The 14636-nt window shown below is 36.6% G+C and overlaps 2 protein-coding genes across 7 annotated transcripts in view; both read right to left on the reverse strand.

Annotated features, from left to right (window-relative positions):
• The window catches only part of LOC115419805 (Fc receptor-like protein 5), an 8381-nt gene extending 1815 nt beyond the window's left edge, over positions 1-6566 (reverse strand). Inside the window, exons 1-10 of the mRNA XM_030134830.1 lie at positions 6301-6566; positions 6186-6212; positions 5433-5559; positions 5142-5317; positions 4398-4584; positions 4076-4179; positions 3708-3980; positions 2463-2768; positions 2278-2379; positions 261-288 (exon numbers count right to left, since the gene is read on the reverse strand). Of these exons, the coding sequence (XP_029990690.1) occupies positions 261-288; positions 2278-2379; positions 2463-2768; positions 3708-3980; positions 4076-4179; positions 4398-4584; positions 5142-5317; positions 5433-5559; positions 6186-6212; positions 6301-6349 (1379 nt within the window). The 5' untranslated portion in view covers positions 6350-6566. The remainder of the gene's footprint in view (positions 1-260; positions 289-2277; positions 2380-2462; positions 2769-3707; positions 3981-4075; positions 4180-4397; positions 4585-5141; positions 5318-5432; positions 5560-6185; positions 6213-6300) is intronic.
• LOC115419820 (Fc receptor-like protein 5) overlaps positions 1-14606 on the reverse strand; it is a 19072-nt gene extending 4466 nt beyond the window's left edge. Inside the window, exons 1-11 of one of the 6 annotated variants that reach the window (XR_003935469.1) lie at positions 13743-14606; positions 13620-13646; positions 12629-12904; positions 12230-12526; positions 11085-11357; positions 9867-10199; positions 9698-9760; positions 9501-9611; positions 8539-8563; positions 8363-8453; positions 6831-7546 (exon numbers count right to left, since the gene is read on the reverse strand). Coding sequence is in view for 4 of the 6 variants with exons in the window: in XM_030134855.1 (XP_029990715.1) it covers positions 7526-7546; positions 8363-8453; positions 8539-8563; positions 9501-9611; positions 9698-9760; positions 9867-10199; positions 11085-11357; positions 12230-12526; positions 12629-12904; positions 13620-13646; positions 13743-13782 (1557 nt within the window). In the remaining 2 variants the exon portion in view is untranslated. Of the gene's footprint in view, positions 1-6658; positions 7547-8362; positions 8454-8538; positions 8564-9500; positions 9761-9866; positions 10200-11084; positions 11358-12229; positions 12527-12628; positions 12905-13619; positions 13670-13742 lie in introns of those variants that run through there. The other 5 variants (XM_030134855.1, XM_030134874.1, XM_030134867.1 and 2 more) reach the window with 5 other exon arrangements.
• Positions 14607-14636: the final 30 nt, after the last annotated feature.

The raw sequence follows: 14636 nt of genomic DNA on the forward strand, positions 1-14636 counted from the left end.
ATAGGTTTTTAGACACAAGATCGAAAAAAGAGACTTTTCCATTTTGACACCATCTGTCATTGTTTTTGTTTTTTTTACATGGCAGATGGTGAACTACATTAGTAAAACTGCCAGTTTGTTACTCCTCTCTGTCATAAAACCTGGTGGTGAAATAGTACAATTCTCTTCATGTGGTAATGTGATAACATTAAAAATGTTTATCACCAGATTGTCATTTCAGCTGCTACCCTATGAAGGTATCAAAGTAAGAAATCACTCACACAGATTTCTCTTCTGTCTGCCTTGGTCCTAAACAAAAAAAAATACAAGAGAAAGCAAATAAAGGAAGGTCCACTGTTTTTACATTTAGGGAGGAATTTCATTGTGACACCCACATGAAAAGGAGAAACATTCCATTTTGCTGCATTGGAATAAGCCAGTTATTTTTACAGATAAGTCATTTGTGTTGGATAAGATTTTTCTACAGAAATATTAAATGACCTTACTAGAAATGGTTTTAAAAACTGACATCTCTTCCACCTCTCTAGAATATTGTTTAATGATAGGGTAGGAGATGTTTTCCTGGGGTATTTTTTGCTATATTGCTTAAAATCCTCTTCACACCCTGATTGCAACTAATTAATTAAATGCTCTAACACAAAAATAATAACATTTTAGTCACCTGTGGAACGGACAAGACTGAAAAAACATCATCCAATCATTTTAACCAGCCCATCGAAATGATTGAATGGTGATATGTCTATCAAATTCAACTGCCATTTGTCCCTCCCCCCTCCCCCCTCTGCGAGTACAATCTGGTACTCTGGAGGCGTGATTTCTGGGGGAAGTCTGAAGAAAGGGGTTTGGACTTTTGAATTGTGTATTTTCAAAATGTAGCTTGCTCGAACCATTTTTCCAAGATCTCCTACCCCACCTTTAATAAGATATTTCCTTCTGTGTTAAGGGTTCAGTGTGTGGTGTTTAGTGACATCTAGTGGTGAACTTGGACAATAGTCTTGCATATTCAGACTCATTTCCAGACTTAGTTGGTTCCACTATTCATCTGTAACAGAGGTAAAAGATATCTCGTTATTAAGAGGGAAGTTAACTTGGTGGAATGAGTGTATGTAGAAGAACGTCTTCGAATTAGAATAAACAAACCCCAGAAAACAAAACAACACATAAAAAGAGGTGCGTCTTTATTAAATGTTGACCATTTCTGCGGGTAGTTGGAGCTAAAATAATAAAATCCTACCACAGCTGAAATTTTGATCCTTATTCTGACTGAATGATTCCAGCACTGAGACAACATTATCACCACCTAACTATGGTATCTGAGAAAAATGGGTTTTTATCTGTTCTGAGCTTTTTAGTTTGGGGGATATTAACCCATGAAGACCCAGAGCTACTTTTGTGTCAGTTCTCAAATAAATTTTTCTGTCTATTTAACCTTTCTTAAGTGATATATCACCATTTATCATAATATAATACTTTCCATTTTGCATCAGGTATTTTCCTATATTTATTTTACTGATCATGTGCTTTAATCATCATGCTGAATTTGTGGGTTACCACACCAAAAACAGAGAAAACTTCAGAAAAAGTGACTTTTTCACTAAAATATATCATTAACTGAATGAAAACCCAGTGTGTCCATCCACTGTCACTGATCAAATTCCATGTGTTTTACTGGTGAATCAATGTTGTACAAGGTGACAGTGTTTCCACGTTCACTACAGAGCCTCTGAACATCCAAATGGGTCATATCTGATGACCATGAGAAGATGACAAACTGTATTTACACCAATTATTTACATAGATTGATAGAATTAGTGGCTCCAAAGTTATTCAACATTCTAGATCAGTAGATGCTTTTGGTCACTGGTGTATATTTGAGTCTTTATGGGTTAATTCTGGTCCACAATCAAACATATTAGATGATATTAATGCACCTTAACTCTGGGTGTCACCCACAAGGAGCCAGAACGTAGAAGTTTGTCTGATTCTAAAGTAATTGTAATTATTTATTTTTCTTATGATTATTATATTCAGTTTCTACAATTAGAGTCCCATATTCTGACTATAAATTTTGTGTAATGTCATAAATCCTACTGGTGGATTAAAGTCCAATTTTAGATAAAAATGAAACTATTCAGATATGGTTCTGCACAGTGAAACACATGCACATGGAAGGAACGTGAGAAGAGGGGGATTTGAAATTGATCAAAATTAAGAACCCATGAAAACATAACTCAACTCCAATAACTAATGAAGACAAAGGGAACAATGTAAACTCACTGAACACCACTCCAATCACACAACAAATGGACACCAGGACAATAATGAAGCTGAAACACCCAAAGACAATCGCCACCACAAGGACCGGGAGACGGTTCAGCACTGGAGGACAGAGAGGATAAAGATATGAAGCCATTTGTCATGAGTCATAAATATCTGGCAGATCGTTGTTGGATCAACTGTACCTTCTTTGTCCAGATATAGCCTCTTACTGCTCAGTGCAGTGGCGTTGTCAAAACTGTCGGACACTTGGCAATGGTATGTCCCAGCGCTGTCCCTCCCCACAGACATCAGGAGAACTGACCTCTCTGGAGGCTGTTCCACCACGTAGTAGAAGCTGCCTCGGCCATATAGGAGGGTTGTGTTGAGGAACCACTGGAACCGAGGATGAGTCCCTTTCGCAGCTTTACAGTAAAACCTCAAGCCGACAACAACAAAGTTTTCTCCGATGTCGTAGTCATAATGCATCGACACAGGACCACCAACTGGGACTGTTAGACATGTGTGAGACATTTTGCGATGATCTGAATACTTCGTAGTATTACACATTAACCTCTCCATTCCCAGGGCCATTTTGTATTAAATACATTCAAGTTTCTTTGATAAAATTTATCAATACAGATATTATTAGAAAGTCTTGGTTCTCTGCATTTGATTCATTAAGTTTATTTTTTGTATTTTATTTTATTTTATTTTATTTTATTTTATTTTATTTTATTTTATTTTATTTATTTATTTATTTCAAACATGCAGAGAAACAAAATAAAACAAACTGAAACAAATTAAAACAAAAACAAATAACATTTAAATGAACTGAAATGATTTTACTGTACAGTAATGGAAAAAAGTTCTTGGCTCCCCCATACATTTGTGATAAGAATTAAGAATCACTCTTAAGTCAGGCCAAGTATTTTTCCATTCTCCAAACCCAAATGCTCCTTTCTGCATGTACTCTGATCTGTCAAGGTCAAAACTGGATGTTTCAGCTAAATACTGAAACACATCCAGAGTATGACATGTTGAACCTGCCAATAATTTAGATTTGTTTTTGTTTTTCCTTTTTTTTGTATACCATTAAACGGAAAAATGCATTTGTTTGTGTGTGTCTGATGCAGCCACGCACAACAAAGAATTTTCCACAAATATTTCATGATAGTAATTAAGGTTGTGTAAAATTTTTAACTTTTTCCCACTACAATATTCCTGAGCACCAAAGCATAATTAGTGAGAGAATCATCTGGATAGCAATTGAAGCTAATACATATGAGTTCAGGTTGTATTTTAGCCACATACTAAAAAAGGACATTTTCTGAAATTGGAGGTTATTACCTTTAAAATGAAGTGCCATTGATTCATTTTGTTGTTCAGTTACTTGGTTTAGCAAATAGGTGAAAATTAACATAAATTAGATAAGAAGGAACAGCACATACCCACTTCTAAGGGCATCCACTGACTGTAAGCGGTTCGGTCTCCATTGTCTGCCTGGCACTGAAGCCATCCTAAATGCCGGTCCAAAACAATAGGGACACTGAATGTGGCATTTCTATCTTCAACTGTCATGTTTGCAACTAAATCTTTCCTGTTGTAGAGTGAGAAGGTGACAGGCGGAGTCCCTCTGGTTGAAAGGCAGGAGACCACGACAGAATAATTCTGTGAATCCTGTTTCAATACGGTGAAGGAGATGTCAGGGTTTGACACCAGATCTGTAGAAACAGGAAAACGAAGGATGTTTGTTTGGCTTTATTCAAATGAAATAGTTTTTAAAAGACTGTAGGCCAAAGTGAAAACAACTGCTAACCTCTGACTGTGATTACAGCTCCAGGGCTTGTGGAGTTGAAGACTGTGTTGTTGTATTGATTAAAAGCAATACAAGCATAGGAGCCACTGTGTTCAGAGTTGGTTCTGAAGGTGACACAAATAATCATTTAAGTCAGGTTAAAATGAAATAAAATAAATACACTTTCTTGGCCAGCTTTACAGGTACCTCCTGTTTCAGAACATGTCAAATATATTAAGTCATTAGGCCTGATTATGTTTATCAAGTGAAACTTAGTCCCACCTGCAGCCACCCAGTAATGCATTAAACATTTCACACATAACCTCAATAGGTTTTCAATGACCTGTAGATCCTGAGGTAGTTATCACTGACATAGTACAGAGGAGATGGGGAAACAGGTCGACCATTCAGCAGCCACTTGTAGGTCACATGTGTTCCAGCTTGACATTGACAGTGTAGCTCCAGTGTCGCCCCCTCAAATAACTCCTTTTTACCTGAACTGATGACAACTTTTGCATCTTTCACTGGCACTGGAGGACAGACAGACAAACAGACAGACAGACAGACAGACACAAAGGGAGATTGTTCAGGAACAGCTCCTTTGCAGAGTAATTTTGTTCTTGGTTCAACAATTGTGTCCAGGTGTGTTTTCTTTGGGGTCATTTTCAACACTGAATTAGGATTTAAAAGAGCAAAAACTGTTAAAACTTCAAAATCATATATCATTGTGTTGACTTCTTAAAAATATGCATACATTTATATATAACAGACAGCCAGATAGACAGCCAGACAGATGATAGATAGATAGATAGATAGATAGATAGATAGATAGATAGATAGATAGATAGATAGATAGATAGATAGATAGATAGATAGATAGATAGATAGATAGATAGATAGATAGATAGATAGATAGATAGATAGATAGATAGATAGATAGATAGATAGATAGATAGATAGATAGATAGATAGATAGATAGATAATGAGCAGAATAAAAAGGATCTGGGTGAAGGAAAGTCAAACTGATGACAGTAATACTGATACATATGGAACATTACTTCCGTATGTATCAGTTTTATCACTCACCGATAACCTTCAAGTGGTGTGGGTTGCTGGTTGTTGGCTTTATTAGGGTGTTGTTTTGTGCACTGGCCACACACTCCAGGTTTCCTTCATGGTGATGTTTGATGATGATAGGAAAAACTCCAGGCTCTCCATCCAGGGAGGTGTAAAGAGCAAGCAGTTTGCTGCGGTCACCCTCCCTTTCAAAAGATCAGGACAGAAACAGGATTAGAAGGCAAACAATACAAGAACACTTCTATCATCACTGGATACATTTTGATGTCATGTTTGGATCAAATGTAAATCAACACTTACTTGAAAAGCCGCAGTAGGATAGGTTCATTCTTTGGGTATGCAAAAAGCTGGCAATGAAAATCTACAATCTCCTTCTCGAGAGCCACAGACGGACCAGAGACCCATGGCTTCCCCAAATATGGCTGACCTTTAGAGATTAAAAAAACACTGTTAGACCAACCACAAGAGTAGTGTCAAACATATGGCCCACTAGTGGGTCTAATCTGGGCCATGGCGTGAATGTGTAAAGTGTAAATATTACACAGAAGACATTAACACTCAAGGGTGTCACTGACTCTTGACAAGTTTGGATCATGACCATGAAGTTAAATAATATATATTCAGTTCCAGATGCCTGTTACTAAATATTTTGCGTCTTTGTAGATCCACTGCAGTCCGTATGTTGTAATGCACATGTGTAAAGCATAAGCTGAGGCACAATGTTGTTTAAATTGCACTTATTTTTCTTTAGAAATTTCAGGTTGTTGATCATCAGGTTGTTCAGGTTATTCACACTTTTTCTGAAAAGATAGTTTGTAAACGTATGCATTTTCATAATGTAATATTACTTTTTTTGCACCAAAACAAAGAGACAATTTAGCCGTTTGACATTATTTATAGGTTATTATGTTATTATTTAACTGGTCTGGCTCACTTGAGATCATATTGACCTGAATGTGGCCCCTGAACTTTCGTATATATGCACACACTCTAACACACACTCAGACGATTTATATTTACTATATATATACATACATATATATATATACTTACTACTCTCCTCGTGACAGTGGCACAAACCTGGAGGGAAAAAATCAGATGAATTCATCTAAATAAAAGGGTTTCCGATACTGAGCATGCTGCAGTGCTGTGTGTGTTTGTTGCTTACCCAGGATGATCACAAAAAGAAGCATAAACATCCTTAAAGAAAAACACATGTCTCCAAAGCAGCTGTAGCCGTCTAATACACCATACGATTATATGCAAAGGAGTGGGAATGTCTTCTGACAGTTTTCAATGGAGAACGACACAGACCCACTTTGAAACATGTGCAAAAAACTGATAATGTGACACTGCACCTCCCTGTCATACCCTGCCCTCTCTGTAACATCAGAGCACAAGTTCATTCACTCAAAAACATCTAAACAACTTTCAGGCAGTCACAGTGAGTGTAAGGTGGGCATCAAGCTCTTACAAACCACCTGTTTTTTCATTAATTTAATAAAAGAATCAACAAAACATGCATTAAAGTTCATATTTTATTTGGAAAAAAATGGAAATCAACATTCTATGTTCTTTGTTGCTGAAAAATATAATCTAACTCTTTTTTATACACAGTTTAGTGCAGGTGATTTGGAATAATACAGAATAATACATAACACATTATATACCCTACTGTATATCAAGAGAGATGTTGACACACACACGCACACACACACACACACACACACGCACACACGCACGCACGCACACATATATATATAAAATGTGTGTGTGTATGTGTGCAGGAAATATGTGGACAGTATTGAACACATTGTATCTGAAATGCTTTTTGTTTCTATCACTGTTTACATATTGACTGTACACTATGCAGTTGCGCATATATTACTGACAACACTTACAAATGCAGACACATGGTCGTCCATTTCAGAAAAAAATATGGCGAAAGTTGAAGATTTACTGAATCCAAGTGAAGTTCAAACGAAATACTGACTTAACCTGCAGACGCTGTTTAGTTTTGATTTGTGTGTTTGTTTCAATACTGTGCACATATTTTCCTGCATATTTCTTGCAAGAAATAAAGGCACAGTCATTATCATAACCCTACAAAAATATTAAGGCAGCTTTAGACGTTTGTGCAGTACTGCATATTACAAATAGATATTATATGACCTAAATATCTTTGTCAATATATGACTTTATTTCAATTTCCAATACATTACTTTAATAAATAGTGTGCACATGTATCCATATATTTTAACTTCACACATATTTCCCATTTGACTTTCAGTGAATGTACATATACTGTCTATAATACAGATAAACTGCAGAATTAACTTTGAACAGATGAATGAAAACCACTTTAAAGAGGTGATCAGTTTGTTCCTCCTATATCACAGTGTGACTTCAATGGTCTGAAACAGAAAAACAGAGAAACACAAAACAAAACAGAAACAGAAAAACAAAAAAACAGAAAACAAAAAAAATTGTTTTTGTGTAAATTTTGTTTAATTGGGTCAGGATGTAATTAAATGCTTCATTTCTGTCTTTATTTCTACACATTTACTTTCAGGAGTTATCTGGATGTTAACTCTATGAACTATTACGTTTACCTGCACACTAGTATTCCTGTTTTCCCCAATGTGGAAAAAGACAAAATTACAAATAAGCTGTTTACATGACACATGAATAAGCATGCCAATACATGCCCTATTAAAGTGATGACAGGTGTTCCACTGTGGGTGCTCAGTGTCCTTCTATTACCCCTTCAAATGCCTTCTGGAAAACGTTTGGCTTTTGATATTTGCTTAAATCAATCAATCTGTCATAATGTTTAACAGTACTTATGTCTCTCCTTCTTACCATAAAGGTGGACTTTTCTTTGCATTCATCCATTTATACCTTGAATGATCTTTGTCTTTATTCCAGCTGACCATAAACAGGAACTATGTGCTGTGACCTGAAGTAAAAGGCATGTCTGTACAATTTTCATAAAACTGGAATAATATCAGTATATCCCTCATGTCTGAATCAGAAAATGCTCCACTGCCGGATTCAGAATATCTAAGTAGAATATACTGTTTACATGACATCTGTCAAATTCAGAGTAATTGTGGAAGATTAGTGTGCATGTAAACATACTCACTGTCATGGTCACCTTCCCAAGTGAGATTACTGGAACACTGTATGTCATTGTTTAAACTCAAATGCATTGAAATACACCTGTTTACCTGGTTGTGGATACTACTGTCTGTAGAGGACAGATCCGGTGGCTTGGCTCTCGATCGGGACGTATTAGCAGACAGAGGAGGTACCACAGAACTGGGAGGGAAAAAAACGAACACTGTTGGACTGGCTGATCCTATTATTAATAAAAACTATGAAATTCATTAGAAAGTGGTCTTACTTTGTTATGGAAACATGGGAATCAACTGGCAAACAGATGAAAAGCAGAAAAAGAAAGACAGAGGAGCAGTTAGTGTTAAATCAAGTGCATGCAACCAGCTTTTTGGTTTGTAATATATTTGACTTCTAATGTCTTACAAAAATCAGTGAGTGTAATTGTAGACAAAATACACAGTATGAGGAAACTGATGTTTTCAGTAAAACTGCAACTTGACCACTTTACAGACCACTGGAAGAAATGGACAACATACAATATGACCTAAACTCCATGAGTGTTTATGAAATGTAACCTACTGTGTACCTGGAAAAAGCCATATAATACTATTAAATAGCATATACCAACCTTTGTTAGTTATTTGAATACACAAAATTTAAAAAATACAATAAAAATAAGTTTGAAAATAAAGCACTGTACTATAAGTTGTTAACATCTCGGTCAAATAGTCATTCTTCTCCCATTAAAACAGTTTGTCCGTTATTGTTCTGAGAATATGTGCAATGTAAAATGGAGCCACTGGTACTATCAAAATAAACACCTTTGTCACCAAATATCTGTTAATTATCTATTAACCTTATAGTAACAGTTGTAACAACATTACTGCACAATCTTTTTTTAATTTTTTTTTTTTTTTTTTTTTTGGGGGGGGGGGGGGGGGGGGGTTAAATCATCTCAGGGAGTGGTCTGATTGAGTTTATCTGTATTGTTCCAGCAAAAGCTGTTTTTAATTTTAAAAACAAATTATTCAAAGAAAATTAAAAACAGTGCTATAATATTAATGTTTCTTTCCATAATACTTGAACCATTGTTATAAATTTGTTGGGGACCCTGACAGAAAAAGTTTGAAAACCGAAGTGAAAATAGCTTTAGAACAGAAAATCCAGGCTTTTTGATGCTTTATTAGTACTTTTACTAAAGTAAATGATCTGAATGTTTCTTCCACTTTTGTACATGACTACACATACCTTGTTTGTGGTCAAACATCCTGTAAACTATTGCTCCGCTCACCATCAGAATCAGAAGAAGGAAGAAGCAGAAGGTGATGCTGATGCCCTCTATAGTGGACATGAACAGCTCTGAGGACAGGAGGGAATAAGGCCAGTGAACTATGACATACAGTAGAGGCTGCAGGTTATGTGAGTTAAATGGATGTACTTTTTACTTGTGTTGGTGTTGCAGTGGGGGGTGTTGGGAGGTGCTTGAGGCAGGAAGTTGGGGATCCTGTCTGATCAAGAGTACAAAGTGTAATGTTGTGAAGAGTGCTGACAATGGTTAAAATGAACACAACCATGGATCTACATTTATGTGACATCTTGTCTTATGTTTTTCACCTCTGACTCGGACCAACACGTCTTCACTCTCCATCCACAGACCAGCCTCATCGTAGCTGTCCCTGGCCTTGCAGCGGTAATACCCAGACTCCTCTGGGCCGAGGCGGGCCAAAATGAGGATTCGTCTGTGGTCGGCAAAGGCATAGTGAGGCTCAACAGGATGAGTGTGAGAGTCCACATTTGTCACGGAGGACAGGACGGAGTCATTGAAGAGCCAGGACACATAAGGGAAAGTGCCCCTGCTGATGTGACATCTCAGTCTGACTGCAGCCACTTTGGAGTCAGCTGTGTAGAAATACTCTACATCCACTTTGACATCACCTCCAACTGGGACTAGATGAACAGGAAATGGGAGAGAAGGATTTAGGAAGACGTTAAAACTACAACCGGTGAATAACTATCAACAACTCGAATTTAAATAAAAATGACTGTTTTCAAAAGGACTAAATATGAACTTCAGTGAACAATAAAAACAAACCTGAGCTTCTTGTTTTACTTAAATACTCAGTTTAAATACATTTTATTTTTCTCTTCTGTAGAAATGTAAATTTACTTTCATGAAATGTTTTTCTTTATCGTTAAAAAGTTGTGTTTTTTTTGAAGATATGACTTCTCACAAGATTTGTAGTAACTGTTGCATGTGCTACATTAAATTATAAAGCCAGAATATACATATGCAATAACAACATACACACAGGGCACTTTCATGCTCGGCCACTGCTGTAAATGTACTGTACATACGGTACTGAACACTGTGATTTAACATGTGACTTTGTGCCTAATATCTTCCTGTACATAGTCTTCTTTTGCAGTCACTGTTAATTCATTTAGGCATTTTTAATCCTTATTTCCATTCTGTTTCATTTTATATTCTTCTGTGGAAAGAGGAATAGCAGACAAGAATTTCATTGTCTAACTGCTATATTTGATCTTGTGTATATGACAGTAAAAGTTATTGAATCTTGAATCTATTACAGAGTGGCATTGAATATTCTGGAAAATGGTTTGAGAATCATATTTGATGACATATTCAGTCATCCTACATTTTTTCACCTTGTATAAACAACACGTTTTCTCAAAAAAACCTAAAAAAAAATAAAATAAAATAAAACCCTGAAACGAAACAAAAACTCAACCAATGCTTGTTGACTAAACTTGACAAACACAACTGTCACAGCTCTGACTGATCTTGTGCGTGGTGTCACATGTATCACATACCCACTTCTACGGTCAGAGGGTCACTCATCAGCTCCTGCACCTCGGTTTTGACCCTACATCGGGCCACACCCATGACCTGCCCTGGTACCATGGCGACATGAAACTGAGCTACAAGCGAATCAGATGCTGTGACAGACCCGACTTCTTTATTGTCTAATGAAAGAGAGAACTGGACCGGAGGACTCCCTCTTGATGACCAGCAGGTCACGTTGCCATGGTAACCATCTTCCTCTTTGGAGATGGAGAAGGAGATCCTGGGTTTGGAAACATGTTCTGACAGAGGAACAAAGGAGAAAGTACAGCACGAGATGAAAATATAACAATATTTCAGTTAAGTACATGAAACACGGTTTATTGCAGGGGTGTCAAACATATGGCCTGCAGGCCAAAATCGGCCTGGCAAAGGGTCGAATCCAGTTCACTGGATGAATTTGTGGATGCAAAAATTACACTGACAATATAAAGGGTGTCAGACTCACTTAAGCTCATGGGTCACATACAGACCAATTCAATCTGAAGTGGATCAGACCAGTAAAATGCTGTCATAATAACCTATAAATAATGGCAACTCCAAATTTTTTTGTTTTACTGTAAAAAAGTAAAATTACATTAAAATGTTTACATTTACAAACTATCCTTTCACAAAAATGTGAATAAGCTGAAAAAATATGATCAACCTGAAATGTCTGAAGAGAAGTAAGTGCAATTAAAAATTTGCAAAATTAACAATATTGTGCCTTTTACTAAATGTTTTGTGCCTTCTCGGTCCATTGTGACATATAAATTGTAATGAACACGTGTAAACTATAAGCTGTGGTATAATAACAATGGGCTCTATGCACAGCTCCACTACTTCCTGAACTTCAGGTGGCTCCTTTATTTCCTGTCTTTCATTATTGGACACACTGTTTAATCCAGGTGTGTCTGCTGCTTCTTGTTGTGACTACAGATTAATTAGGCACACCTGGATTAATCAGTGTGTCCAGTAATGAAAGACAGGAAATAAAGGAGCCACCTGAAGTTCAGGAAGTAGTGGAGCTGTGCATAGAGCCCATTAAATTCTATCTGTTTACCTAGTACCACCCCCTTTAACACATGTAGCTCTAAGTGTATTGTGTTGCATTAATCTTTTTATGGATATTTACCTTTCACTGTCACTGGGACCTCTGAGCTGCTGGAGAACCTTTTGATGTCCTGCACGGCGGACCAGGCCATGCATGAATATGGTCCAGCATGTTCTGGACTCGCCTTCTCAATCACTAACTTGTTCCCAGTGGTGCGAAAAAAGGGCGAGGAGGAGGATTTAACTTCTGTTCTTTTGAAAAACCATGAGTAGGAAAGGTGGGAACCCTTTGTAACGTTACAGCTCAGGATGAGGGATGAACCTCTATATGCGACTGGGGGGAAGGGGTCAGAGGTCACTGTGGTTCCAGATGGTGGAACTAGATGGAAAGAAAGATCAGAGACATGGAAGTGAAATGTGGAAAAATGACAATCTTTTTAATATTCTAACTGAACAGTTTCTCCTTGGACATGCCACTCACTGACTACAGTTAGCGTGATACTGTTACTGTCCCCTGAGCTTCCTTTTGTCTTCGCTGTGCAGTAATACAACCCCTCCGATGTGGCAGACACCTTCAGGAAGAACGGCACAGGTTGGCCTCCTTGGTGATCGGTGCCTGTGGCGACGATGTTGTCCCTCCTCAGCTCGTAGGTGACTGGAGGAACAGCTTTAGGCGCAACACAGGTGAAGGCCACCCTCGAGTTGAGGTAGGCCATGGTTGAACCTGTCAACACCGGACGAAGAGACGTGGATCCACCTGAAGAAAGAGACAGAAAATACTCTGGATGTAGTTTCTGAATTGTACTCAAAAGCATACCAGTAAAAAAATTATATATCTACTACAACTACAATACAACACAAAAAAAGCCTAAGGCCAACAGACAGTCTGTTGTAGCACAGTTATATAGACTGTACACACTGAATACATGTAAACAATATAAGTGTGAAATATAGAGGAAATATATAAAAAAGACTAAAGTGACCTTTCTTTGAACTTAATGTGTCTTGAAGTGTTGGACTATTTTTGTCTTGGGACAGAGGTCACATTAAATACTGACCTTTGTCTGTAGAATCCACTAATTTTTTATTTTTATCTGTTTTAATAAAGTGCACAATATTTCCTTGTACTTTCCACTTAAATCTTGATACTAGCCCTACAAAAAGTGTCTTAAGACTTAAAAAAATACTCATTTGGGTGGATAATCACTGGATCTGAGGTCTATACTGAGCAAAACATTTCAAGATTGTAATTCAATGACAAGGATTTCCTTATTCACTGTAAATAAGCAATAGTTAAGAGGTACTTGAGGGATAACTATGAATAGCTTTGTAGCTCTGGAGTAAGATCAGTGAGAATAAGATATTATTAAAGACTTCATACGTTGATATGCTGTGATTATGCATGTTAAAAAGCAACTAGTTAATGGCAAGTATGTAAATCTTACTATGAAGCAGCACTGAGACAAACTTACTTATTATGAAGATCAAATGTGCCAGAGCTGAAAAAAAAATCAACACCAGGCTGCATTAAGAATATAAGAATGTTATATTTATTATCATTTGGCTCTTTCATATCAATTAAACAGGAAACTCACCCAAAATTGGCCACAAATGAAGAGTGTGTAGATTCCTCATAAGAGTTCTGTGTTTATCTTTGACATGGTTGTGTGTGTCTGTGTGTCTGTGTGTGTGTCTGTGTGTGTGTGAAGGCGAGGAGAGTTATAACATGTGTTGCTCATAGATAACATGCGAGGGACCATATTTGGTTGAAGTTTTTATGAGAATGTGAAAGGAAAAAACAGTCAGAGTTGGGAAATGACTTTGAAAGCATAGATTTACAACATGTATCACATGGGAAGTATCTAGAGACTGAATCTATCATAATGAGTTTGTTAGAAAAAAAATTATCACAAAAATTAAACAGAAAAAAAAAAACTGTTAATTTATCAGCATTTTTCCTTTTTTGCTTTTAACATTTTTGTATATTGCTTGTAATTTCTTAATTTATATATTTTCATTACAGTGGACAGTTGTTCAAACTTAAATTAAAATCACAGCTGTATGATCAAGTGTTTTTGTTAGCTGTAGATATAAATCTTTTTATTGGTAGAAGAACAATGAAGATACAAAAATATTCTCTGAGTATAGTGGAGCACTACAGTTACATTTTACAAGTAAATGCATTATATTTTCCATTTTTAAAGAGCTTTGTGAATATTTATATTTAAGAACAATGTTAACCTTTAAAGTGAATTTCTAATCATTGATGTGTGGTTTTAACTACAGTGGATAGTCACATGTTTTAACTATTTAAGTGGGTATTTGTTTGACTCTTGTTCAGGAGTAATAAATAATTCCCATTCCATTTGTTATGATCCATTCACAGATGGATTAATATTAACATAAAACATTAGTTGCATATATTTAAGGCTCCTCAGATTCTGTTTTTAAGAAGTGAGAAGAGGAGCCTTGTGCTCAAAGCGTTAAAC

Source organism: Sphaeramia orbicularis, chromosome 1 (assembly GCF_902148855.1).
Source record: "Sphaeramia orbicularis chromosome 1, fSphaOr1.1, whole genome shotgun sequence".
NCBI lineage: Eukaryota > Metazoa > Chordata > Actinopteri > Kurtiformes > Apogonidae > Sphaeramia > Sphaeramia orbicularis.